We start from the raw sequence: 15,353 nt of genomic DNA, 5'->3' as shown, positions 1-15,353 counted from the left end.
CAATGTCCTCCATATTCTGCAGCCAGCTAGACTTGCTTTCTACAGGGAGGTTTCCACAGCAGGCTGTACGAGAGAGTGAATTCTGTTGCAGTTCTGTATTTTAAAAACTGAAGATATTTAAACTAAATGTAAAAATTAATAAACCAGTACTGTGCCTTCCCTTACTTGATATTAAATTAATAATTGGTGTCCTCACATTCAACATATGGACAAGGTATAGCTATGTTTTCATACTGGCTATATATAGCTGCACACTGAAAACTGTCAGGCAGTTTTTGTTTTTTTAATATACATCTTTTGTGGCATTTAGAGAGGGATTGAGAGAGAAACTCATTGTGCTGGATCCTCTCCCATGGTTGAGCTCTGATTGGTGCAAGAGAATTTAACTTCCTAGCAGTCGGAGTCAATCTTTCCTAGTTCTGACCCCAATTAAGATTTAAAAACAACTGCAGGATGGCTCCAAGCTATGCTATACTATTCTGTGATTTAATGTATATTTAATAGACACTATGTTAGCAGAAGATGAGCATGGCTTGGTTCCACCACCAGCTGCAGCAGAATTAAAGGAGCAAATATTTCTCTTGCATCAGAGGGCTTCCCTATTGTCCATTTGAAACCAAAACATGGCTTTTTTATATTACTTGAGTGGTGCCAGTTGTCTAATTTTATGTTGTTCTACTAACAAGGCAAGGGTGAGCACTGAAATAGTTAAGACCATAATAAGTCATTAGTCAGTTATCAGAAAACTCATTTGGAAGACAGTACTACTTCAACTACTACTGCCAGTCTGTATACCAAGAGACAAAACTACACTCTTCACACTTCTAAGGTGTCTTTTGCCACTTTGAAGGATAAAGCTCAGTTTTCTGGGGCACAATTTCACAAAGTTACTGATTCTGTGGTAATGATCAAAGAATGCATGAACCCTGACAAAGTGAACTCTCATGAAAATAAATCTTTAATTATTTAACTGTCTTGTTTGATCATCAATCGTTTGATAGCTTTTTGGAAGCATTTTTAAATCAAGCATTGCTGTGATCAAGAATCTTTATCCTTAAATTTTAAGATGATAACAACACTTTGCTATTATTCAGGCTAGAAAACTGTACTGCTTCCCCCCCTCCCCTTTACCTCTCCCCCTTTGCCCACAGAACAGACTGATTTCTGAACCCCAGATTCTCTAAAATATTTGTTGTCAGCATTTGTTGTTATGGTAATATTTTCTTGCTCCATGAATCAACTTCAAAATAGGCAGCTGGAACAATGTGGCCAAATAGGGACAAAATTGATTTTAAAGCTGTGTTGATAGAAATACAAATACACGTTTACAATATAAATACAATGTATAAAATACAAAGCTGTTTATAGATAATGGTCTTGATAAGTATTTTGGTAAACTCCAATTGGGCTTTCTAAATAGCTCTTAAAGGGCTGACTTCAAGCACAGACTAATGAAGCACAAAACCTTTTGTTATAACACCTTAATTGGTGAAGAAAAACTTTCAATACCTAAGAGAATATTTTGATATTTTCAAGTCACCTTAAAAATGGGATTGGATAAAATAAAAACTTGGGGGGGGGTTGTTTTTTTAGTTTTGACAAGTTTCTCAAAATCAAACACATGACTTTCCCTTCTTGAGTTAGCAAATAGCTAGAAGCCATAATGCTGAAAAATTATCAACACTGAAGACATTGGCAGCCACACAACAGCAACTACAAGGAAAACATTAATAGTAACGTATCATAAAGAACTACTCAGAAAAGTTTTGTTTTTTTTTAAATAGTGTTAAAAGACATCTACCGGTTTCAAATAATGGCTATGGGATACCTGCGCTATTGATAGAGAAGATCCTAATTATTCTTGGATACGTAAGCAGTATGTTCAGTTGAGATGGTAACGCTGCTGTTTCAAAAGTAGCAGCAGACAACTAAACCCTTTTCCTTTTGGGAGCAAAATCCTCTGAACACCAAAAGTGTGAAAACCTCCCAAATTCTTAAGACAAATTCTATGATGTACTGTCAACAATGTACATGTCAACTGTACACTGTCAACAATGTACATGTGCTGAAAATGCTACTACACTGACTAAATGAATTCACTTTCAGATTTAACTCAATATACTTTTAACTTTTAAATATTTAAGTGTCATCAATCAGCACCAAAACATCTCAAAATTTAGGTCTAACTTGTTGGCAAGGAAGGACTATATATTTCTTACATTGTTCACACTGCAGCATAATTTAGCCTAAATGTGCATACCAGCTTTATACACTTTTTAAAACTACCCTTTAAAGGTTGGGGTGTTTTGGAAGTCAAGGTATCATGACCTGTAACATGGGAGCTTAATTTGCTCTTAATCTGAAGTATGTAACTTGTAACCTGTTTCTAAGCATTCCTTATGAAAAGTAAATTTTACTTCACCTCTTGTCTTCCCCCTGAACAAGCCAAAGACAAGGGTGTGTCCTTGGTTCTCTCCGACTGAGCTTCAATATCTGCACCATTGTCCAACAAGATTTCAACAACACCAACGTGACCAGCGGTAGCAGCCAAAATAAGTGGAGTAAACCCTGGAACAGAAAAAAAGGGGTCTCTAAAAGCCTGTCTTCATTTATTTTTAAAACATTATTTATTTTAGTTATAATGTTGGTTATGTAATCCACAAATAAAATCTAATACAAACAACACACGAAACTGCAAATTTTTCCAGCATTTTGTCATTTTGCTGTACTGTATGATACTGGATTTGAATATTCACCAATACACTGGGATGCCTACCTTTTTTGTCCCTATGTTCAATATTAGCTCCTCTCTCAAGCAGTGTCTGTACTAGTTCTTCATGGCCACCAGCACATGCAAGTGTCAATGCCGTGTCATGATTACTCTCCGTCTAGAAGAAACATCAAGACAAATGTTTTACTTTAAAAATAAATGGAAATTTGTGTTTAAGTTTTCAAGTGATAATTGTCTCAATTACAAGACAAATCTTTTATAAGCCCAGGACATTTTTAAGTTTTCAAGGAACAGCTGGAAGACCTCCTGTGAACCTTAAAGTAATACACATTTGTTTCTGAGGTTGGCACTGAAAACAGATTTAATAGGCATTTATAGGAATATGAGATTTTATCTGGTTTTTGTTAAGCTGTTTAATTTTAAAGGACATGGTTTCAGTCAAGCAGCTTAGACTACAATACAATTTGTTTTTGAACTGCTTTAGTGTAACAAGAGGAGCATACATTTTGATTTCAATTTTTATCAAAATATCAAATTAAAAATAAAAATAATGAATTGCCAACCTTATAATTATTTCTACAGGAGTTACAATGCTAGGGCTTAACTGCTGCAAAACCTACAGAAACCATAACTGAACTGACAGGATTGTTTTTCTGGGCTAGTACTAGCATTGTCTTTTATACTTGTTTATGAATCTGCATTACAAGGGCTTAGAAGGGAAACAGGCTGTGGCTATAAGTATTTGACAAAGAATTAGGACAAAGTTAACACACAAGCATATTCTGTTTTCTCAATTTTGTTTCTAGATTCACGGAAACTTCACACCTTCTAAGTCAAATGGATTAATTAAGGTCTGGATTTCAATCATTTAAATACACATCTCTAAATTTTTTTTTTTTTTTAATTTCAGTTCCTAAAGCTCAAGAATCAAATCTAAGTTACCCTCAGCTATTGTCTTGTCCCAGGGCGAAACCTTGTTCCAAAAGTCTTTGGACCAAAACGAATAAATAAAACCATTCAAAAAGCTCACTTTTCTCATCAGTTTAGAGATCCAGAAATGTACCACTTACAAGCACTGACATTTTGCACTTGCTTTAAGAGTTTTATGCTAAAGAACAATTGACAACTGGGGAGCAATGAAAAGTAAAAGACTGTGTAGCTAGAATATCATGTTTTATTCTTTCTTTAGAAATTAGTCTAATTTCATTGAAAAAAATAACCCTTAATGCAGTAGGTCTCAAAGTATGGTCCTCAGCAGGAAACATTTTGAAAGCCATGCAGTGAGATGATCATTCTTTAATGAAGCAGCACATTCATTCCTTAGAGGTTATTACTAAAACAGTAGTTCTTAAGCTCACAGGCTGAAGTTCACAAATGGTCCTCAGGTGGTTACTGGGAAACTAAATATATTATTTGAACAGGGAGTGGGTTGAAGGAACACAAATTGTTCCTTTCATAAATTTCCCATAACTCTATTGTTAACATCTTGATTTTTGTAGCAGGCATCCACTTTCATATTCTGTTGGTTCTAATATCACTGTATGAAACCCTCATGGCTGTGACATTACTAGTTAGGCTTTTATAGTACAGTGACCTATAGTGGTATTACAGCAATTCAAGAGAACAACACAGTTCGTAGTGACATGAAACAATGCTAATGCAGTGAGGAAAGAGAAAATCAAAGCCTGGTATCAAGTTTGGACTGTTTCCCAAGCTAGCACGATGATGGAAGAAGGCTTTGTGGTGGTTTGCAGTAACCCTTACAAACCTAAAGCCATGCCACCTGGCTCTAAAGAGTTATTTCTGCTAGCAGGAAGTCAAATATCTTTGTGATAACCAGAAGATCACTTCATCATGTAACTGATCTGCTGTTACTGCACAGGCAAGAGAAAGTGAAAATTAAATGATCAGTCAGCCAAAAACAGAACCTGCTTTTTATTCACCTGTACTGCAGCCAGAGAAGACTGCATTACAGCTGTCCCTTTGGATTCTGTGGCCTTTCATATTCCACCAATTCACTCTACAACTAAATATAAAACTGAACGGTTTACTAAGAGTGATTTACAGATTATGTAGAAGCAAGTATTTTCACACATCTGAGCAGCATTGATTTCAGGCTTACCTGTGCATCAATATCTATGGCAGGGTAGATTGGCAGCATGGCTGAAGGAGAAATGATAGGACTTGGAGTTGGTGTCTGGGGTTGGGATACAGAAGTTGCAATGCTATGGGTAGGAGTGTTTGACACTGCAGATGCTCTTCCGCTCACTGCTGTTAAACAGAATGACTATACTTAGTAAGAGTGAAATTTGTAACATTATAAGCAACTGAACAAAATACATGAAAACCAAAAACTTTATTTGCAAATCACATCTTTATTTTGAAAGTAATCACTTTTTAGCCCTACTTCTGAACCTTTAATGTTCTGGACTTGGCAAAAGCAACATCAGTTTAAACAGATATATCGTATTTACCTGAATCCAAGACAACCCTAAATTTAACACCCCCCCCCATCAGATTCCATACATAACACATTTATAAATTTTCTAGTTTTCTATGTATAAATCTAATTATTGGAGAATCATTTTAAAATTTGTCACAGTTTTAGGGAGGCAGGCACTGGGGGGGGGGGGGGGGGAAGGGAAGCAGCTTCCCCCTTGTTGTTCATGCCCCTAAACCACTTGCCTGCCCCTGTTGCTTGCCCTTCACAACCTGTTCCCCCCTTCCCTCCCCATCTGCCCGTCTCCCCATCCTCCCTTACCCTTTTCTCTGGCACCAACAGGCTCCATCCCCACTCCAGCCTCAGGCATGGAGCCCAGCCCAGAGCAGTAGCACAGGAATAGGGTGAAGGGGAGGAAACAGGTGGAAAGAGATGGGGGGGGGGGCGGGCGGTGGACACTGCGGCTTCGGTAGCTGCAGCTACTTACTGCCTGCCTCCATGCTGCCTTGTACTTGATTCCAGAATGAGTGCCCCTCCCTCAAATCAAATGAGAGGAAAATCACTTGTCTTGGAATCAAATAAATACAGTAAAATACCATCTCTGGAGAAAAACTCCCCCAAAAAACTCAGCATCTTTTCCCGGTAAGATCCTTTTTCTCCATGGAGGTATATGACTAATTGGATTAAAAAAGTCCCGTGCCATTTACAAGCAACTGGAGCATAGTCAGGCCAGACTAACTAGGTATTTAAGCCACTCGTTGACTAACAAGGAGTCCTAGACTCAAATCCCATCCCTAATCACTAACGCAAAACATCAGCAATTCTAATACAGAAGCTCTTGAACAAATATAAAAAATTATATTAACCAAGAAAAACAGATATTTTTAGAAGTCATTTTGATAATGGCACTGATGAAAGGTGCTGCCACAGAAAAAGGAAGTAACTTTTTATAAATATAGTTTTTTAACTTGCATCAAAATAGCATAATATATCCCTACAGAACTTCTTTTTTTTTTTTTTTTAATCAGGTTCTTAAAGCATTTTATAAAGCATTAAAATAAAGAATAATATAACCAATTTTAATGCCCATCTAATTTTCAGGTCTTTCAGTTTCTGACAGATAATCCTTAAATGTGTTTTATGTTGTTAAAAGAATTATGTTTTTCCTATTTTCCTTTCTGATGTCAAAGGACCTTTCCAGTATGGGAAAAAGTGACTATATTGGAGAACATACAAATGCTATCAAACATGCAATGGATAAATTATTTGAAAAAAAAAAAAAAAGTTATCCTTAATGTAATTAGCTTATCTCAGGTGTTAGTTCTAACTACAGTAATTACAAAGAGTGAAGTGCCAATTGCTAGGTTTTTTTCACTATACAAAACAGAGTACCTATGTGGGACTCATGCATTAACACTATTTTTTTAAGTTTATTTCTTCTTGGTGTCATTTTTAGGCTGATCAAACACTTGGAAAACATACCAAATTACCACCTCTGCATAATGAAACCTTTTATTTAGCTAAATAGCGAGTCCCAACCTGGGCACTAAGGCAACTTTCATCACAGCATCTCACCATCCTGCCCAAGCACTTTTCCAAAGAGACCACTGTTTCCTCTCTGCACTAATTGCATTAACAATTCTTGGTTCTCCTGCTTGGACTACTAGGAGATGCCAACTGCTGGAAATAAAGTAAAATCACTGATTTAGAGCAGACCATTAAGAGACAGCAACAGTTTCTGGTCACTAGTAAACAGATTTAATTAGGACTCATTAGTCTGCCTTGACTCGCTAGCTTTCATGTACATCAGCAGGATGGCTAAAGATACTGTAAGCAAAAAAAACCCCAACCTGTTGTAATATTAAGTACGTTATCACTGGGTATGGACAGGAGTACTGATGTAGGACCTAATGTCTGGATAATCTGGCATAAAAAGAACAAGAAGATAAGGTATGAGCAAGTTCTACCTGAAGGGACATCATATTCCAAGATTTTAGGGACAGGCATTAATGCTCATAAGGCATCCATCATTACCTAAAGCAGATATAGCTTGTTATCCCTCTTATACAATGATGTGGTCTAAAAAAAATAGCCAGGAGATTTGATTTATAATAAAAACGAGGAAACAGAGTCTGAGTTCTCAATCCATTGTTTGTTTGTTGTTTTATAGGATATACAGTCAGAAACTGAAATCTTCCTAAATACCAACAAAATCTGAACTCTGAGTTTACTGCCATTTTTTAATTTATTTTTAATTATTAGTTTTCAAGTGGCATGAGCCACTGTAAATCCCCAAAGCTAATACAATTGTAATGAACCATCATATTTTATCCAGGGGCTCTACAGTCACACAGCAACCTTACAGGAAACTAATAAGTTAAACTTAATGCAGAATGAATGGTGGGAGATGCAAGTGATCAATACACCAGAAAAAGAAAATTATCAATGCTGTATGTAGCACATAAAAAGTTTATAGTACCATTAGAAATTATAATTAATTCTTTATCAAAAACCAGTTCCAACTCAGGAGATCTTCAAATAAATGGGTAAGTACGTGCCCCAATACAGCAGAGAAAAAAAGATGCATCAATTACAGCAGGAGCTACCAAAGTGAGTATGCCTTAAAAAAACTATTCTATCTTGTAGTTCTTAATTCAATTTAAGCCTTTTTGTAATAATAAATATTGTGACAGTAGCGCTGGGGGGGGGGGTCTAACACATAGTTCAATAAAGTTTATTGTACAATTTGTAAATGAACAATTTTATGCACCCTAGCAAAGGAGACAGTAAATAAGTATAATTTTTTACAATCCTTACATTACGTATTTATCTGCAGTCATAATTGATTGGGAAAATATACAGTTTACAGTTTTACAGTATGATTTGCCAATAAAATGAAAGATAAAGATGTGTACTGTAAACTTAACAACACTGAGGGTACCTTTAAATTAGAGGTGCACCGATACATCGGTCCGATATCAGATAGGCACGGATATAAAGAAAATATACTATATTCGAAATCGGCCATATCGAGTTGGTAATTTGGCCGATAAATGGGCTGTGCATGTGCACAGCTGCAGCGTAGCACAGGCAGCAAAGAGCACAGCCTGGCAGCAGGAAGAGCTGCCTCCAGCTGGTAATTTTGTTGTGGTGGAAGCAGAGGTAAGGCAGATTAAGGCCCCCATGGCGAGCACTGCTGCGCTGGGACGGGACGGGACAGGACTGCACCACAGCTTGTCTGGGGGACGTAGGTGGGGGAGTGGCTCCCACCGCTGTGTGCAGCTTGGCCAGGAGCTGCTGGTTCGGCGGATCGTCCAGTACTCGCCTGCTCATCCAACAGCTCCTGCCGCTCATCCAGGAGGGCATGGGGCAAGGGGGTGTGCCCCCAGATCTGTGTAGGGTAGGGCAGGGCCAGGGCTGTGCCAAGCTCTTCCGGGCAGGGCAAAACTGTGCTGGGAGGGGGCTGAGGTGGGGGGGCACATGCTACAGGGGCACATGCCTCCCCGTACCCTCCCAGACAAGCAGCGGGAGCTGCCGGATGAGCTGCCGAACCAGCGGCTCCTGGCTGAGTGGCAGGAGCCACCGTCCCCTGGATGGACTGCGGCAGTCCATACCCGCCCCGCCCCAGCTGGGCATCCCTTGCACCAGCCCGTGCCCCAGCCCCCAGCTCGACACCACCCCTCATCACAGGGGCAGATTGGCCCCCCTACACTCCTTTCCTCCCCGCTCCCCTTCCACCACACCGGGCTTACCAGCTGAAGGCAGCTCTCCACGCTGCCGAGCTGGTTTCAGAAATCAGATCGGTATTGGCCAATGTGCCTCCTTAAAAATCGGCTATCAGTATCAGCCGCAAAAATCTCTATCGGTGCACCCCTACTTTAAATTCCAGTAAGTTTCCAGATCAGAAAAGGCATATATTTTAACGTGTATATCCCAAATGTAATCAAAATCACTAGCATATAAACAAGACAACTAAGTTTTCAGTAAACCATGAAGACTCTAGCATCCTCCTAGCCATAATGAATACTTAAGTGGGCCACCTAATTTTACTAAAGAAAAAACCTATTTTTTAAAGCACTGACTATTATCAGAGCCACATTTTTTTTTCATCATGGGCATGTAAAGTTAATTTTCTGCCTCTTCCTCTGAGATGCGTCATAGTAGAAAAATTCAAAATACAGATTTTGTATTTGTTTCAGTACTTAGGCAAACGCCTAAGGAATGTTAGAGATAAGGTGATTTTATTTCAAATTGCATTGAAATTAGGACAATTTGCTTCATATATGTGGGTCCAGAGCTACGAACTCTGAGTATTGCTAAGGCAATCACATTTTCAGACACCTTCCTCCTGCCTCACCTGCAAAACAGGAGCAAAAGGAGGGACATGGGGGTATCACATTTTTACTGAATATTTATTTCCAATAAAAATTTGAAATTGTAAAGTATTCAATTAACGTTTACTTGGGCATTTTGCACTTGTTTTTCTCATTTACTGGAATTATGAAATACCCCAATTAAGTATTCTTAAAGTAGATTAGTTTTCCAGATCTCAAATTCCATCTAGACCTAGAAGGTATGTCCTCACAACTGACATAATTTCCCTACCGCTCCCATCCCTGGTTAGCTTATACTTCTAATATGGGAGAGGAGAAACAAAACAAGTGCACAAACAAATGTAAACTCTAATATGTACTGAGCAAAGCCTATATAAACTAATCTCCTTTGGAGCTATATAAATCCTTATAAAAAGCTCATTTCAAAGATAAGCCTGATATTTTAAAACAGACACATGGCCATATTTGGTACAAGTGTATAAGTAATTAATATATCCTTCCACTTTTGAATCAGTGGGTAATGCTAGGCAGTGTAATTCATTAAGTATTGGAACTATTTTCCTCATAAAAATGCAAGATTTCTTATTTATTTGAAGTCCAGTTTTGAATTTGTTTACATTATAATTAACACAAGTATCTTTCTTATTGGTTTTCTCACCATCATTAACAAGTTATGAATGAGCAGTCAGTAATGCCAACAACAGAATTCTAAGAATTTTTTTCATGCTATATTGATGTAATATGAGGTGTGATGGTTGATACCATGATGAAAGTAAATGTCTGATTTGTTAAATAGTAAAAATTAAAACAAGTAAAATCATAGTTTTATGATTTCACACTTCCAGTCTTTCCAAGGTATCCAAAACTCCCCCCCAACCTCCCCCCCAAAAGACAGTTTTATGTATTATCTTGCAGTTATCGAAAATGTTCCTAGCACATGATTATGGATTCATGCAAACTACATTCTCACAATGATATCCCAAAATACAATTGTTAAAAGGCATGTTCCAAATATAAATTTGCGTATACAATGCCTGTTCTAAAAATTAACACATCTATTAACATGAAGTTTGAGAATTCACTTATTGTAGCATGTTTCTAGTAGATATTTTCAGGTACATTTTAATGCAAAATACTGGTATAAATGGCAGAATACCGCTTCAGTGATTGCTACAGAAATTTCTTTCCTTGCACAAAGTTCATACCTTGTAGTCAATGGACCAATAAAAAGTAATTAAATTGTGCTTAACTTTCTTCATGCAGCTGCTTTGACAGGATATCAAGAATAGGTATCAAAAACAGATGTAGGTATTACTGTTCTATAATATTGATAGCACAGTAAAATCCTTGAAAAGAGCAGTTAAAGTGCTGTTGCAGTAATCTACTCTTTCCAGTGAGACCAATGCACACTGGAAGTATTTACAAAGGGTTACAAAAGAAGACAGGGCCTCAGGATCTGGGGATTCTAACCTTAGGTATGTTAATGAGTTCCTGTGTGACATCTGTCAAGTCACTTTCCTACAACCTAATTTAGCCACTTGTGAACTGCAAATGTGACCTACTGATCCGGCAAAGGTGCTCTATGGGAATTTAATCCTCAGATGTCATGCAAATGTGTTCCTATTAATTTTTAATTTGACTTGAAGGTAATCATTAACAGACTAACTGCAAGAAATATCTGAATAAAATAAAACATCTAATATTAGATGGGGAAGCTGTGACAGGTAAAGGGACTCTGAAATTGTATTTTTAATAAATTAGTATTTATATCAGTGAATTAGCATAACTTGTAGGCAGCTTTGATTAAAACCATACACATTTCACAGTCAACTGAAATGTTTCTAATTCACAAGGGCATGAATTCAGGATTCACCACACCCAATACAAACCGAAATAACATTAACAACATCTGATGCGAAAGCAGAGCTCTTTCCTTGTAACTTTTATTCTGCAAGAGATGTCAATGACCTTGAACTCATGTCCATAAGACAAGTAAAAAGTATTTTTTCAAATAATTTAACTCGTTTACCTTTTAATTTTTTTTTCTGGTGCTCTGTTAATTTTTTCCAGTTATATCCTGAAGACCCACCATCTACCACTAACAGCTAAAGCAACTGAGCATCTCTGAACTTCTCTAATACTATCCTAGGCAAAGTCTGCACAACAAAGTTTTACTAATATACTTTATTAGTCAGGGATAGAGATGTCTACTCTTTGACAGAGCTGTACTAGCCAGACGCCCTGGTGTGGACCAAGTGCTACAACTATATCAGGAAGTCCTTGCTAACCTGGCCAAACATTCTTAGTGCAGACATGTTCAATTTCTCATTTAACTCAAGAATTTTTAAATACTTAAGATGAAACACGAACAGGTGGTTTTCTATGCCAGACAGCAAGTAAAAACAATTTCCAGTATAACTCAACCAAAGCCTTCTCCAAGATCTAGAAAACAACGAACAGAGATATGTCATGACGTCTATGGAGTTCGTATCAATATAGTATTATTACATTTTGTGTTAAGCCAAACTCATCTTCCACGTAATGTACCATCCTGAACCCATACTCTACAAGTTAAGTTTCACAAGTATCTTGCAACTTATCTATACAGTTTATTTAGTCTATAAACATTACGTGGGTGACTTCACAAATTAGATGGTAGGTAATTCAACAATGAATTTCTTCCAACTAAGAAACTAAGTTTGCCATTAAGGCATCTTCTTTGGAAAAATGCATGCAGATCTAATAAAAAAACATGACATAGAAATGTGTTTCAGAAGCAAACTATGCAAAAATCTACTCTTCCAAAAAAGCATTTTGAAATATTTAAACAGCTGCCCTCCAATACAGAATATTAAACGCAGTACTTGTACTTACATTTAATTACTGCCAAAAATTACATGAATTTAACCTGACAGATGCGTCTACCAATAGTAGGTTCCTAGTCATATATGCAAGGGAAAATCTTCATGACCAATACCAATCAATAACAAATCAATCAATTTTCTTGAGTGTTAACTTAAATTTTGCCTGGCAGCATTTTCAAACCTATGTGCCTAAAACCAAGCTCTTATAACACTGGATTGAATTTCAAAGGGGCCAAGTAGCAATAGCACGCATTGACCTGGACAGAGAGAAAGCTGGTTCAGTAATCCTGGAAGAAAAAATCAATCAATCAATCAATCAAACCATTCCTTATGAGCTTAATTTTTAGGCACCCAGGCTTGAAAACTGTCCTGAATATTTGAAAGTATTCCCCATTTCATTCTCTGTCCTACAATACAATTTGTTCTTGCAACTTCCCCAGTATCTAGACAACGACAATATAGCTCTAACATCTCTAGGCTCAGATTCCAGATTAGCCCACTGATGTGATTCTAACTGGTGTATGCCAGGATAACCAGCACTTTGTAGTTAATATTTTTAATTTAAGATTAATAATGATGGTTATAATGTAATTTTAACAGAATAATCTGATATGGTAATTTAAAAGCTGCAATAAAAAGAGGCTTATTGTAAAAATGCAATTGCTTTATATTTCATTTGTTTCAGTTTTCATGGGCAACTGTAAATCAATATTAGCTTCTTCTGATTTCTAACCATATGTCTAGTTTGCTTACAATTCAATTTTATATTCGTCTTAAATAATAACTTTGAAAGGTCAGCTATGGCAGCTCTAATTTTAAATGCAAATGCCCGTTTAAGGTGAAAGCTTGCTAGATGTACAATAATGGAAACAAGGCCTATTCCAAAAACTTAATAAACTGGTACAAGCATTGAAGAATGACATTATCACGCTAGTGTTCTAGAGCTGGAAATGGGTTTCAATAGTACTAGTGTTTCATTTGTGGCTTAAACATCTATGCAAGGTAAAATGCCATTTCTCAAATATAACATACCAACCTGTCAAATGGGCATGACCTCATTCTTGTAATAGTTGAAATAAAAACAGGGGTGTGGACATACTCTCAATGGCTGGCTTTAAGCAAATCATATATTATACCTGCTCATAACAATATAAACCCACCTGCCATGATGTCATCCAGCGTGTCATTGAGGGTCTGAGCAGGGCTGGCTACCATTAACCCTTGCTGTGTTTCTGTCAGAATTCCTTGCCCCAGCCCTGCCAGCTGTGCTTGGCCCAATACTGGCTGTCCAACTATAACACCTTGCAGTTCTGTAAGATTTGCGATGGACCCTGGAGGTAAGGAACCTGTTGCCAGAGGCAAAGCTTGTGGCATCGCCAAAGGCTGAATTGGTGCAAAACCCATCTGTGCAGCAGTTTGCTGAGGATCATCTTTGAGCAAGATGGGGTCCACTTGTTGTAACCGTGCATACTCTCCCTCTGAAAGCTGTTCTCCAACCGCAACAGGAGTAAGTAGTCCCAGATGCTGGCAAGACTGTTGCTGCTGCTGCTGCTGCTGAAGCTGAATTCTTTGCGCTTTAACCTCTAAATATTGCTTTTTTAGCTGCTGCTGGGTTTTCAGTTGTAATTCTCGCTCTACTTTCTGCAGTTCCTCCAAAATCTTTTGTTTTTTCTGAATTTGTTCCTCTCTCGTTTTGTTCAGCTCCTCAATCTTCTCCTTGGTGAGCTGGTCAGCATGTGCCAATTCCAAGGACTGCAGCTGAGCATTCTTTTCTATGGCTTCTTTTATCCTCTGCTCCAGCTCTGTTAACTTGCCCTGAGCCTCTTCTACAATGCTCTCTGGAGACTGATTGGTGATGTAACCCTGTACATCCTGGTTGTTTGCTGGCAAATGGCTGCTGGACTTTTGTTTAGAAGCAGCTGTGTGAAAAAGAAACCCCCTCAGAACCAATGGAAGTGCACATGAATGGCATCCTCATTACAGAGCTACTGTTTGGATGTTTAATGGGCAGTTATGCACCAAGGTATGGCACCCATAGAAGGTGGAAGTGTACTGTAAGGCCCTTGGTAAAGAAAACCACATCTAATTGTAAGTTTTAATACAGTGGTACAAAGCTGTGCTACAATAAGGTATTTATTCCAAAATTTGTTTAATATCTGCAAATAGGAAATGACTGCCTCAAGACCTGTAGTTTGCAAGTGGTATGTTCAGATTTAAAAAAAGCAAGGGAAGACGACACTGTCTTTAGACTTGATGTTTTGTGTTTAGAGAATCTGCCAAGTTAATTGCATGGAAAAGCCTAAAGCCCAGAAAAAATATGAATATTTGAGGGGTAGGGAAAGTTTTCTTGTAGATAATCAGCTTTGTAACTTTAACTTGGGTGACAGAGTTTCTAAAATCTTTTACTAAGAATACTGAATACTTTCACACTTGGGAGTCCAGCTGTATCAGCTTGACCTCCAGTATATTAGAACCTCAAGTATTAAGGAACTAAATTCAAATCAACACTCTGAATGGGCATTTACAACCTTTAGGTGGTCCACATGGAAGACATGAATTTGCATGGGTTCAACCTCAGTTCCCAAACCAGGAGAGGCACGGAATTCAGTCTTCACATTAAGAACGCACGATGGACTTTGTTGTCCAATACATCTTTTGTGAGCAAGTCCAAAACAATTTAGCAGACATTGTTTGCTGTACCAGTTGGAAAAGGTACCATTTTACATGTTATAAGTAAAGGAGAAAAGTGATAAAAATTAAGGGTGGAAGGGAGATTAAAAACCAGTTCTTCTATCAGTTTCTTCAAGTAAGACTTAAGTAATATTTGGAGAATACAGGCATATATACAAAATATATTTTATCACACACATACCATATTATGTAGAACTTTATATTATATTAAAAATTACTATAAAATGCAGAATATCTGAATTAGATGCAAAATTAAGTGTCCAAAGTGGACCAGAGTCACATTTCACAGATTC

At 37.5% G+C, this 15,353-nt stretch overlaps 1 protein-coding gene across 5 annotated transcripts in view; it reads right to left on the bottom strand.

Moving 5' to 3' along the window:
- The window catches only part of ANKRD17 (ankyrin repeat domain 17), a 201,272-nt gene that overhangs the window by 42,307 nt on the left and 143,612 nt on the right, over window positions 1–15,353 (bottom strand). For 2 of the 5 annotated variants that reach the window (XM_059722369.1, XM_019493520.2), the window contains exons 15-18: window positions 13,530–14,288; window positions 4,854–5,002; window positions 2,777–2,888; window positions 2,423–2,568 (exon numbers count right to left, since the gene is read on the bottom strand). In XM_059722369.1, coding sequence (XP_059578352.1) covers window positions 2,423–2,568; window positions 2,777–2,888; window positions 4,854–5,002; window positions 13,530–14,288 — 1,166 coding nt within the window. The remainder of the gene's footprint in view (window positions 1–2,422; window positions 2,569–2,776; window positions 2,889–4,853; window positions 5,003–13,529; window positions 14,289–15,353) is intronic. The other 3 variants (XM_059722370.1, XM_059722371.1, XM_059722372.1) reach the window with 3 other exon arrangements.

The sequence above is a fragment of the Alligator mississippiensis genome, chromosome 2, assembly GCF_030867095.1.
Source record: "Alligator mississippiensis isolate rAllMis1 chromosome 2, rAllMis1, whole genome shotgun sequence".
Classification (NCBI taxonomy): Eukaryota; Metazoa; Chordata; order Crocodylia; family Alligatoridae; genus Alligator; species Alligator mississippiensis.
The sequence above is the reverse complement of the archived record's forward strand: the minus strand, read 5'-3'. Positions and strand labels throughout refer to the sequence as shown.